The following is a 10,420-nucleotide window of genomic DNA, read 5'->3' as shown; positions in this document are numbered from 1 at the left end:
TGAGTTTTTAAAGTGTTTCGCGTGTGATTTCCAAAAAAAAATTAAAATGGATATCGTACTTTCAAATCTACAAGAAAACGACGTGGAAGTACACGATCTATTCAGTAAGTTGTTATTTATCAAATATGTATACGTATTTGTGTATTTTAGTTGAATGTTTCATATCATGGCACATCCGCAACAATGATTTCACCCAAGATTCTATCTATTACGATTGCGATAATGCAAATCATTTGAGTCACCATATGGAAATTTTTCCACCACAGGAGAGCAGTTTACTAGAAGCCTGCAATAAAAAGCCTATATTCATCATAACATTTGTATACATTTGTATATACGTTTGTATCAAGTTTTTACTTGAATGTGCTGGGAAAACCAGTATAATCGATCCAAACAATCCGAAATTCCTTTATAAAATTATTCAACGGTTGTAATAGCAGCTTTCACAATGGTCGTATTTATTTTTCTCTTTTCGCTGCACGTTTATAGAACGCTCGGTAATTTTTGACGAATCGTCAGCTTTGTAAATTTACAAAACGCTCGGTAATTCGTGACGAATAGTCAGCATTGTAAATACCGACTCATGCAGCAATTTTTGATAAACACTTTGTGAATTTTTACTGAGCTATCTTCTATGTTTGACGTTTCAACGAGAACGCAAAATTACCGAACACTCGTCAAGCAAATAAATTACTGAACAGATTGCTGATGGCTCAGCTGTTGAGAACTCGTTAAAAAGATTGCTGAGTTCGGTAAAAGAAACTAAGTGTGATATACTCGAGCCTTAACAAAATCCTTCAAACAACTTTAAGAAAGTTGTTTACAAAATTTATGTTGCCTGTTAAGCCTGAATAGATAATCATATTTTGATGAACGTAAAAAGATGATCATGCGTAAAATAGATTTTTAAATAATTGAAAACGCTGTTTTTATTTAGAAAATTATAATTGAGTGGTCGTTGGTCCCTAAAAACGAGGATAAATAAATATTTCTAAAAGCAAGCAAAATTACGCAGACTATCTTTCCAGTGTTAATCGAGTACTTTTTTGATAGAGTGTAATGCAAGTGTATATACGAACTTTCGAAATGGTATGCTTTTTTTCAGCCATTTTCTCCATTCCTGTCAAATCAATTTATAGTTCACCAGAATTTTCCAAAGTTAATCCAGCAGAAGTTTTTAATTCGTCATTAGTTCTTTCGTTTTTTTGCTCGCAAAAATTGTGTAAAAGTGTTTAGGCTGTTTATTTTTGTAATGCTTGTAGCTGAAGCAACGAGTTAAAACATTTTGCAAATATCTGTTTTGAGTTCTCGGAAAAATATTTTTAATTTGCATCATTGCTTTTAATAGAGGGAGGAGCAGCGCGTGATCGAGAGAAAAAACTTTTCAATTGAATTTTAGTGGCAGTGCCAGCCGAAGCTTTTCACCATAGGGCTATCAGAGACTGCTGTAATGGACATCATGGCTTCAAACCTTCAACAGCAGCGAGCCATCACCGAGCAGTTGAGGCGTGAGGCCTCAATCCAGCGAGTTCCGGTAACGCAAGCCGTCGCAGACATAGTAAAGTATGTGACGGAGCATGAAGCTGAGGACTGTTTGCTGGTTGGCTTTTCTAGCCAAAAAGTTAACCCATTCCGGGAAAAGAGCTCTTGCCAAATTTTGTAAAATGAGCATTGCTTATTCTGCTCCGCATTATCAACCGTTGGAGGGGAGTACCAGTCTAAAGTGAATCTCATTCGGATGTCGCGCACGGGAAGATTAAAACTGCCCTGTTTAATTTATACCAAGGGGATAGCGGCGCAGAAACGGCATGACGTCAGAAATATCTGTTCATCTATGTGTACTACTATGAATGTTTAAACGAAACACGACATTGTGAGCAGCCTAAAAATATCAATAATCCCATTATTAGGTAGAGAACGCTTGATGTGGTAGATAATGTGCGAATTTATTATTTCACAGGTAGCAATCCTGTAAACACATAACACATTAGAACTTTTCTAAACTGACTTCTACGTGTGGATCTGGTAACGAGTCACGATTTTCAAATAAAAACTAATTATCAGTATTGATAATGAAGCTGCAACTAACCATTGAACCAAAACAGCAGAAATGGCAAATATACAAAATTATTCGCATAATCTAATTTACGCAATAGTTGTAACTGCAGTTCCGGAATTGTTAAGTTATCAAATGTGACGCCAATATAAAATTAACTGTTGAAACTAACGCAAATAAAATCAAATGTAGGATGTATAAGGACTTACTAACACGGAAAATCTACCGCCGTGAGACGGGTGTGGTACGATCTCCTTGAAGGTCTTGAGTGCTGAAAGTTGAACCGTGAAGAGAACCCAAAAAAGCAAGTGAAGATCGATCGCATTTCGTTGAAGGATAATAAATCGTAATCTATTTATGTATGGTGTACCTACGCAAACTGTTATTGATAAGTCCGAAAGTACCCAACCCAATTAAACTATATTGATAATTCTACGAGTTAATCGTTGAGCAACGAGTAGTAAGAAAGTTTTCGATTTTTTGTGTTTGGAATCTACTGGAATTTATAAACGATGGGAAATTTCAGTTATCAAATTCTCCAACAGCTCCACATACTAATGCCACTACACTGAACAAGTTTTTTTTTATTTAGAGTGCAGGCGGTGTAACAATACCGATAAAGACAGACAATCCGATTCTTTTAATTCGGGTTATTAACATTATACACCGAGAAAAATGTAGCGGTAAAGCCGACGATATGTTCAGCACAACATTTCCGGAGTGATTTGCGATAAGGGCGCAACTGGCAAAAGATAAACATTGAGGAATATCAGTTTGAAAATTTGCAAGTACATTTGGTAGGTGTTAAGTCAGACCGGACCAAGTCGCAAAATTGAAAAAAAAACCGAGTTAACAATAGTATTGGATGAAGATTTTCTTAAGCTACATCACACAACAATCAGATTTTATTTATCTCTAAAACAGCAGGAATAACAGCATAATTTTTGTCTGCATGACCAATGAAAAGCGATTACAGTGTTCAGTCAGAATGGACCAAGTGTTTATTTTCAAGGAGACTGCCTTCGGTCAGCGGAGGAATTTTTAAGCGTTTTTCCGGATTTCTTTGTTTCAGAGAACTCTTTCACTCACCCTCCCCCCCCCCATCGTAATCTGTAAAGTTTCACACACTGCCGTGGGTTTGAATGTGTTTTTGGACCGTTTATTTAAAGTTCATTCAAACTATTTTCAATAATTGTTGATGTCGCAGAAGCTTACCATGTAGATTAAAATTTTTTTGACTGTTCGACGATCAATGGACTAGAATTATTTGTTCAATTGTTCAGTCATAATAGACCAAGTCATTAATGATTCTTCTTTGATTCAATCAGAGTGGATCAAGTACATTTAATCAGTTACAAACCTGTCCTTTTTGAGCTCATGGCACTCCTTTTTTACAGTTAGAGAGGTACTCAAACAAACTACAAACTCGTTTTTCTCGAAATGATCAAAATGTCACTTGGTCCGGTCTGACTTAACACCGATCATTTTCAAATCGTAATTTCAAAGGAAGTGACTAACATTAACATCAATACCAAAAATCGACGTAAATTATACCTGGCTTATAGTTTCCTAATAAAACTACATTAAATTTGTGCATTTATGGCTTGAATCTGCACTTTTCTTCTAACCTTTTTCTAATGAGCCTTAAAGCATTCTGACAACGAGATTCGCCCACCTTTATTTCCCCTTAAAGCATTCTGACAACGAGATACGCCCATCTTTCTTTCGCCTTGTTTTTATTTTTTCTCCAGTTGCGCTTCTTTAAATGCGCCTTTATTTTGAAAACAAAAGTTGATCCGCCCTTTACTGTCGCCTGTTTACGAAATATTTCGCAAATAAGCCTGTTGATTCAAAACAATGTAAAGGGCCTAGCTCCAAAGTATCTTTTGTTTTGGGTAAACTGCTTTATCGCCCTTCACTAAAAGCTTGATTTAAATAATTTTATCGATTGATACAAAAGAAACGATTTTTTTCATGAATTTCGTAAGTCTTTTCAAACGTAATAGTGTAATAAAACCATTTGTTTACATTTTGTTAGTTGAGCCCTAATCGCGAATCACTCCGGATTTGTCTTAAAAACTTCAATGTGAATATATTTTTTGCTCAGGTTTGCCAGCCGAGGTCATTCATTATTTTTATGATTACATTTAATCTTTTTTAATTAGTCTTAAGGACTATCGATTATAGATTTAAGTTATGATGACAGCGTCTTGTTAAATATTTTTTTAAATCGTAAATTTTATTGTTTTTGTTCTATTGAAATTTCGATATTCTCCACTTTTGTTCAGTTCTTCAACTATTTGTGCGACTATTTGATGCCTTAATGTTACTTCGCTTGCTCTATACAGTTATCCCAGCAATTATTTTTTTGATTTACAGATTAATATGCTATTATTCAGTGGATTTCTGCTGAACTACAGCTAAAATAGCCGTTATCCAACAAAATTGTTTATTGGGATATAGTTTTATTAATTTTCATGGCAGAAATTTGTATTGGCCCCTGTTACAGTACAGACGGTGTTATGAACAGATACGCAAAGAGTGAGGTCGAAAACTCCAAGTGAACCGTCAAATCGAGGCTCCAAGTGTGCAAAGTAAACAAACTCATGCGTGTTACTTTTCATACAGAATGTGTGTTGCGATCAGTTTAAATTCTGTGAATCACGTGCAATTATGGTTTCAACGAAAAATGTGTTCGTCATGCTCATGTTATGAGTGATGCATTGGAAATTATTATAATTGTATGAACAAGCACTGAAACTCAGTAATATATCCTTACAAAGTTTCGAAATTTCATTACACTTTCTAGTGCGTGTGAAAAGTCATGCGAAAATAAATGTGGTTGCCAGAATTGTTTAAAATAAAATATTAGCAAAGTGTTGCCATATTTACTGCTATTCTCTTTGCGTATCTCTATAACACAGTCTCTATGTTACAGGAGACGAAGCGAGCAGTGAGTTACTCGTCTGACCAATTTTGGTAACGCAGATGGCGAGTCGACTGGATTTTGGACGAGTAGCTCGTCTATTACTCAGCTGTCACAGTGTCACCAACCAAGTTTCAGCCATGTTTCCCAATACAACATTTTGCTCGCCTCGTCAGTGACTGCGTGCAGTCTTCTGTAACAGGGGCCATGAATGCGGATTTTCGCAAGAATATAATAGCCTTGAAATAAAGTCTACAGATATTGGACGTTTTAAGCGCAATAACATCTCTGCTCGCAGTCGATTCAAACTTGTTTTAACTGACGATTGGAATCTACTCATTCCCTCTGTGGTTGCAGAAAATGCACCCTATCAAAATCATATGATTGTTGAAGTCTAATTTGTCCCCGTCTGAATTTGAATTTAAAACCTGTTTGGTTTTGCGCATGAATCAACATTAGCAAAAAGGGTTTCGTACCAGTATGGGCGGCTAACGGTTGTAATTTGCATACAATTCATGGAAATAAGGATAACTCACGTCGAAGCCGGTTTTACCTGAGTTTTAAATTTACTTGAAAACAGTTATCCATCGCTAGTTGAACTGTCTTTTCCGGACAGTCCTTAACCTGGAACCGTGAGGTATGTTAGCTTTGCGCAGTGGCGATATCGTAACCAATGAGGTTTAACCGAGGTGCGATTATTGCTAGTTGAAAACTAATACCAATACCCCGCCTTGGGGACGTGCAATACCGTCCGCTATGGCAATTTTTGGCAACCCCGCAAGGGGTTCATATTCTTCTAAAATAAATAATCGTCAAATTTGTGCCTTCCGTGTAGACGAGTGGAAGTTGGTAGAAGCTAGAAGGCTTATTGGAAGGTTTCGAGAAGTTACTGACAATTTCCGTAAGGAAGGCGTTGTCACGCCGTGTGTTTATATCCAGGCCTTAACTTCCAAAAAGGATGTTATACATCCGGTTAAAATCAGAACATGGATGTAACAAAATTTTGTTTGTTTGTTGAACTGTTGTAATTTTTACAGCCCCTGTGAATTGTTGTCTTCTCTGTAAAGGTGTTCCAATATTATCTAACATCGCCAATAGTATTTTTTGTATTTTTGCGTTGCATGAATTAATTGCATTCAGTAGGTAACCCGAGATAGGACATAAGCCTATAAGAGGTTTAAAACATTTTAATTATTCAGATATGTCTTGTCAAATAATCTATCGCAGTAATCACAAGTCTATAATCATCAAATTTACCTTACGTTGTAGTCCTGATTAGGGATGGGAAATATCGACTAAAATGGCTATCGATAATTATCGATAAATTCCCTAGTACCATCGATAACTATCGATAATTATCGATAGTTCGACAACTAGAACTAGATGAAGAAAACAACAAAATGTAGCTCCCGTTGTGGACAGGAACAATATTTAAAAGTTTATTCGCACACATAATTCGCACTTAGGCGAAATCTTGTCGATGTCCGTATAAGGTAGAGTGAGCGAAAATGAGTATCCCTTAATTTTCTAACAATTTTAAAGAGGATTTCATGTGAAAGCAAACAATCATCGAATTCTCTTTAAACAAAGTCTAGGCCAATATATTTTGCCAGTTCTGGCATCATTGTGGAGTATAAATGCCAATGCGAGGAAAATATCAATAACTATCGATAACGCGGAAAGCTTAACGATTCTATCGATAGCCGGCAACTATCGATACTATCGACAATTATCGATAGGTTTCCCATCCCTAGTCCTGATTCCGCTTCACCCACACTATGCTACACTATGCTATGCACTCGGTTTATGAATACTCTCTTCGGTTATCAACAAACCGCCGTCGTGCGCGATGCCGAACACTGACTATGGAATTCGGTAAACGACATTCGGTCGCTAGACGTCGTGGAGGCAGGGCCGCCGTCACCGTTAGTTTGTTTATATCTGCGGATATAAGTGAATTATCATACCCACAGAACAGGAAAAAAAGTTCACACTCGAAAACAGCCAGCAGCAGCAGATAGCAAGTGCGAGCAAGCTGTCCTATACACATAAATTGCTGAAAATGTGATCCAAATTATTAAGCGGTATTGCGACAAATGCGTTCTTGTCCCGGTTTGCGGCTTAGTTGGTTTACGTAAGCTTAAGTTGCGTCTGGAAATTCTTTCGTCGGCGAAGGCAAATTTTTCTGCCCGTCACACACAGAGAGCATTGAAGAACATGGCAGAAGATTTATCGATCAATAAAAATAAGATGTGAGTATAGACATAAATAAGTGGGCCTTCACTTCTCAAGATAATTGCTTCCAGAGTGGCATAAAGCGCACAAGATTTGCTCGGGAATTAAGGAATAGAGAGGAAGCGAGAGAAAGAGTGAAAGATCAAAGATGGATGCCATCGTTCTAATTCGTTCTTGTTGTTTTAATTGCATTGGGGAAGGAAAGTTTTGTTTGACTTTCTACATTTTTAGTCGGGTCGATTTGTTTACATGCTTCTCGCGTGAGTTCTAATTTGAGATTTTTTTCAGAATGTTGGCATTTCTCTCGGTGAATGTCCTGAGCATTGTAATGTTTTCCCATAAGATTTATTTTTCTTATTTGAAGTAGAGGGATGAGGCTGTCTTATTTTGAATCAATATTGCATAAACTTAGCTGTTTTTTTTTTATTTATATACCTACATTCATATTTAAATGTCTCGTTTACATTTTAGGTGTACTTCACGTTATGCCAATAATGACATCTGTCGTTTGTGTCTCAAGAATGAAGCGCATATGGAGCCGCTGTTTTACACGAATCTATTTCCGAATATTTTGCTTACGAAAAAAATATACGACTGTACATCGATACAGGTATGTGTTGAATTGCGCGGGATAGACAAGTTAATTTCGCTTTTAAATGTTTTTTTATTTTTTAGATCATCTATGAGCGCAATCTTCCGATGTTCGTATGCAAACTGTGTGCGAACAAGTTAGATGAGTATATCCGATTCCGAGAGCGCTGCGTGGCTAATGATGAATTTTTAAGAAATGCTCTAGCTTTTTTCGACTCGGGACAGAGCATCATTAAATCAGAGCATGAAGTTAAGCAGGAGCCGGTACCACTGACGAATTTGGTGCAACAGCATGCTGTTCCAATTGACTTCCGCCAAATAAAAACCATGGTCGAAACGGAACTGTCTGAAACCGCCGATGATGATGAACAATTTGAGGCAGATGAACAGTTATCTTGCAACGAAGGTGATTTCATCGCCAAAGATGAGTCTGACATTCGATGTCATCAAAAGCAGCATGAAGATAAACCTTACGCTTGCACAATGTGCCCCAAGTCGTTCAAGATACGTCAGCACTTGTTGATTCACAATCATACGCATGTAGAGCTGCAGCAACGGTTAGAACCGACTGCAGAGGTGAAACCTACGTACAATTGTACCAAGTGCACTAAGGTATTCATCAATCGGGGAAATCTGATAAATCATGCGGCCGAATGTCATGGTAATATCAAAAACTTCAGCTGCGAGATTTGCTCCAAATCTTTCAAGTACAACGTTCAACTGCGGATTCACATGCGAACGCATTCAGGAGAACGGCCACATACGTGCGAGATTTGCCACCGCGGCTTTTCACAGCTCTCGAATCTTAGGTCTCACCGAAAGGTTGTATGTTGTGAATTGTCGATCCACGCCAGAGGTTCTTGCAATATATTTTTAACTGTTGTAGGTCCACTCGAAAGTCAAACCGTATAAATGTCAGCTATGTTTCAAAAGCTTTACCATGCTGGACAACCTGACTACTCACAGTCTGAAATGTGTGAAGGATAAGTATCGCTGTATGCTGTGTTCGAAATCGTTCGCGAAGGAAGGCAATCTAATGTCACACTTGCAGTGCCATAGTGACGGTATAGTTGAGAAAAATTTCAAGTGCGAGATGTGCCCCAAAAGCTTTAAAAACAAGGAAGATTGGAAGAGACACGTTCGGGTTCATACAGGTGATTTTAAAACTCGTCATTTATAGTTCAGTTTAATTATTTATTTATTCACAGGTGAAAAGCCTTATATCTGCGATATTTGCAACAAAGGTTTCGCCCAAAAAGCAAATCTATTATCTCATCGCAAAACACACCTCAAACCGGACATCATTTTTAAATGTGAAAGATGCGACAAAATATGTCGAACTCAAAAGCTTCTTGAAATGCATGTACAAAAATGTGGTGCCCCCGACTCGAACACTACGCCACCGGCACCAGATCCGTCAACTCCAACACCGCCTCCAGCGGTTTCATCTCCACCAATGTCGGTTACACCGACATTGGAAGCGCTTTCCGATCTGCTGCGGTACGAAATCGCCATGCGAGCTCCAACGGAGCTAAAAGAGATACTGCTAGCCACAATGGAAAAGAAGAAGCAAGCAACGACAAGTGCTGCCACTTCCAGCAGTCGACACCACCGGTGCGAGGTATGCTTTAAGGTTTACTCACAGTATCCCAGTTTAGTGAAGCACCGAAAGATGCATCTCAAATCGCCACGGATGCGGTCCAAGTCTATAGAAACTGACGATCGGCCGTACTACTGTGACATTTGCGGTAAAAATTTTAAGTTCAACCGAAATTTGAAGGTACGATCGGGAATATTTTGAATCAGTGAAGTGCTGGTTTGGCTACTTCGTTCCGTTTGATTCCAGGTACATATGAAGCTACACACCAAAGCAAACGGATGTTTCAAATGTGACAAATGCAGCAGTACATTTGAGTTGGCCGACCAGCTCAAAAAACATTTGCTGGAACATCCCATCGATGTAGAAAAGATTTTCAATTGTGAGTTCTGTTCGAATACATTCAAATCAAACGAAGATTTGAAGCGACATCGGCGATCGCATACAGGTACGGTTTCCTAGGTTTCCACATATTTTTGTTAGATTACTCGCAATTTATACAATCCACTCCTTGAGCTTGTTAATTTTAGTTTATTATTACTAACCTTTTCAATGAAAAGGGCAGATTAAACAAGGCAGCGGTTATAGATGTGTTCAAAAACATTGCATTGTTTTAGGTGAGCGCCCATTCAAGTGTGATACCTGCCCGAAGGCGTTTACACAACTGTCCAACCTTCGTGCACACACCAAAATTCACGAGAAAAAGAGGACAGCGTACGGATGCAATATATGCCTGCTGGAACTCGACTCGTTAGAAGCTCTCAACATGCACCTGAAGACGCACCAGTTTCAATTATTCGAGCTGTGCAGGGAAATGAAATAGAGAGTATATAGTCTGCGTTGATTTGCTAGCGAAAGGTTAGCGAAAATCTGTGTTATCTCAGTATCCGTACTATATCTATATATATACACATTATATACATATACACACCGATATACACCAGTGTTATTAAATGTTTGAAACATGTACTAGTGTGATTGTATTAGCGAAATAAATGTTGTTGTATGTAGATTA

General features: G+C 37.9%; 2 protein-coding genes and 1 non-coding gene across 5 annotated transcripts; all 3 read left to right on the top strand.

Annotated features, from left to right (window-relative positions):
- Positions 1-1,101: 1,101 nt before the first annotated feature.
- Positions 1,102-2,429, top strand: LOC129721645 (guanine nucleotide-binding protein subunit gamma-1). Its single transcript, XM_055674437.1, has one exon. It carries the CDS (start codon positions 1,451-1,453, stop codon positions 1,661-1,663), a length of 213 nt encoding a protein of 70 aa, XP_055530412.1. The 5' UTR covers positions 1,102-1,450; the 3' UTR covers positions 1,664-2,429.
- A 3,197-nt stretch (positions 2,430-5,626) lies between these two features.
- On the top strand, positions 5,627-5,767 carry LOC129726262 (U4 spliceosomal RNA). Its single transcript, XR_008728311.1, has one exon. It is a non-coding gene; the product is annotated as a U4 spliceosomal RNA (small nuclear RNA).
- A 1,107-nt stretch (positions 5,768-6,874) lies between these two features.
- On the top strand, positions 6,875-10,420 carry LOC129721616 (zinc finger protein 708-like). 3 transcript variants are annotated; one of them, XM_055674375.1, is made up of 8 exons: positions 6,875-7,234; positions 7,289-7,477; positions 7,689-7,827; positions 7,893-8,633; positions 8,695-8,962; positions 9,017-9,588; positions 9,655-9,853; positions 10,023-10,420. In XM_055674375.1, the coding sequence occupies exons 2-8, from the start codon at positions 7,467-7,469 to the stop codon at positions 10,226-10,228; spliced, it is 2,136 nt and encodes a 711-aa protein (XP_055530350.1). In that variant the 5' UTR covers positions 6,875-7,234; positions 7,289-7,466; the 3' UTR covers positions 10,229-10,420. The 3 variants fall into 3 exon arrangements, with proteins under 3 accessions (XP_055530350.1, XP_055530349.1, XP_055530348.1); XM_055674374.1 differs by lacking the exon at positions 7,289-7,477 and having other exon boundaries at positions 7,893-8,630; XM_055674373.1 differs by lacking the exon at positions 7,289-7,477.

Source organism: Wyeomyia smithii, chromosome 2 (genome assembly GCF_029784165.1).
Source record: "Wyeomyia smithii strain HCP4-BCI-WySm-NY-G18 chromosome 2, ASM2978416v1, whole genome shotgun sequence".
In the NCBI taxonomy this organism is placed as follows: Eukaryota; Metazoa; Arthropoda; class Insecta; order Diptera; family Culicidae; genus Wyeomyia; species Wyeomyia smithii.
Note: the sequence above shows the minus strand (reverse complement) of the source record. Positions and strands in the feature narration are given on the sequence as shown.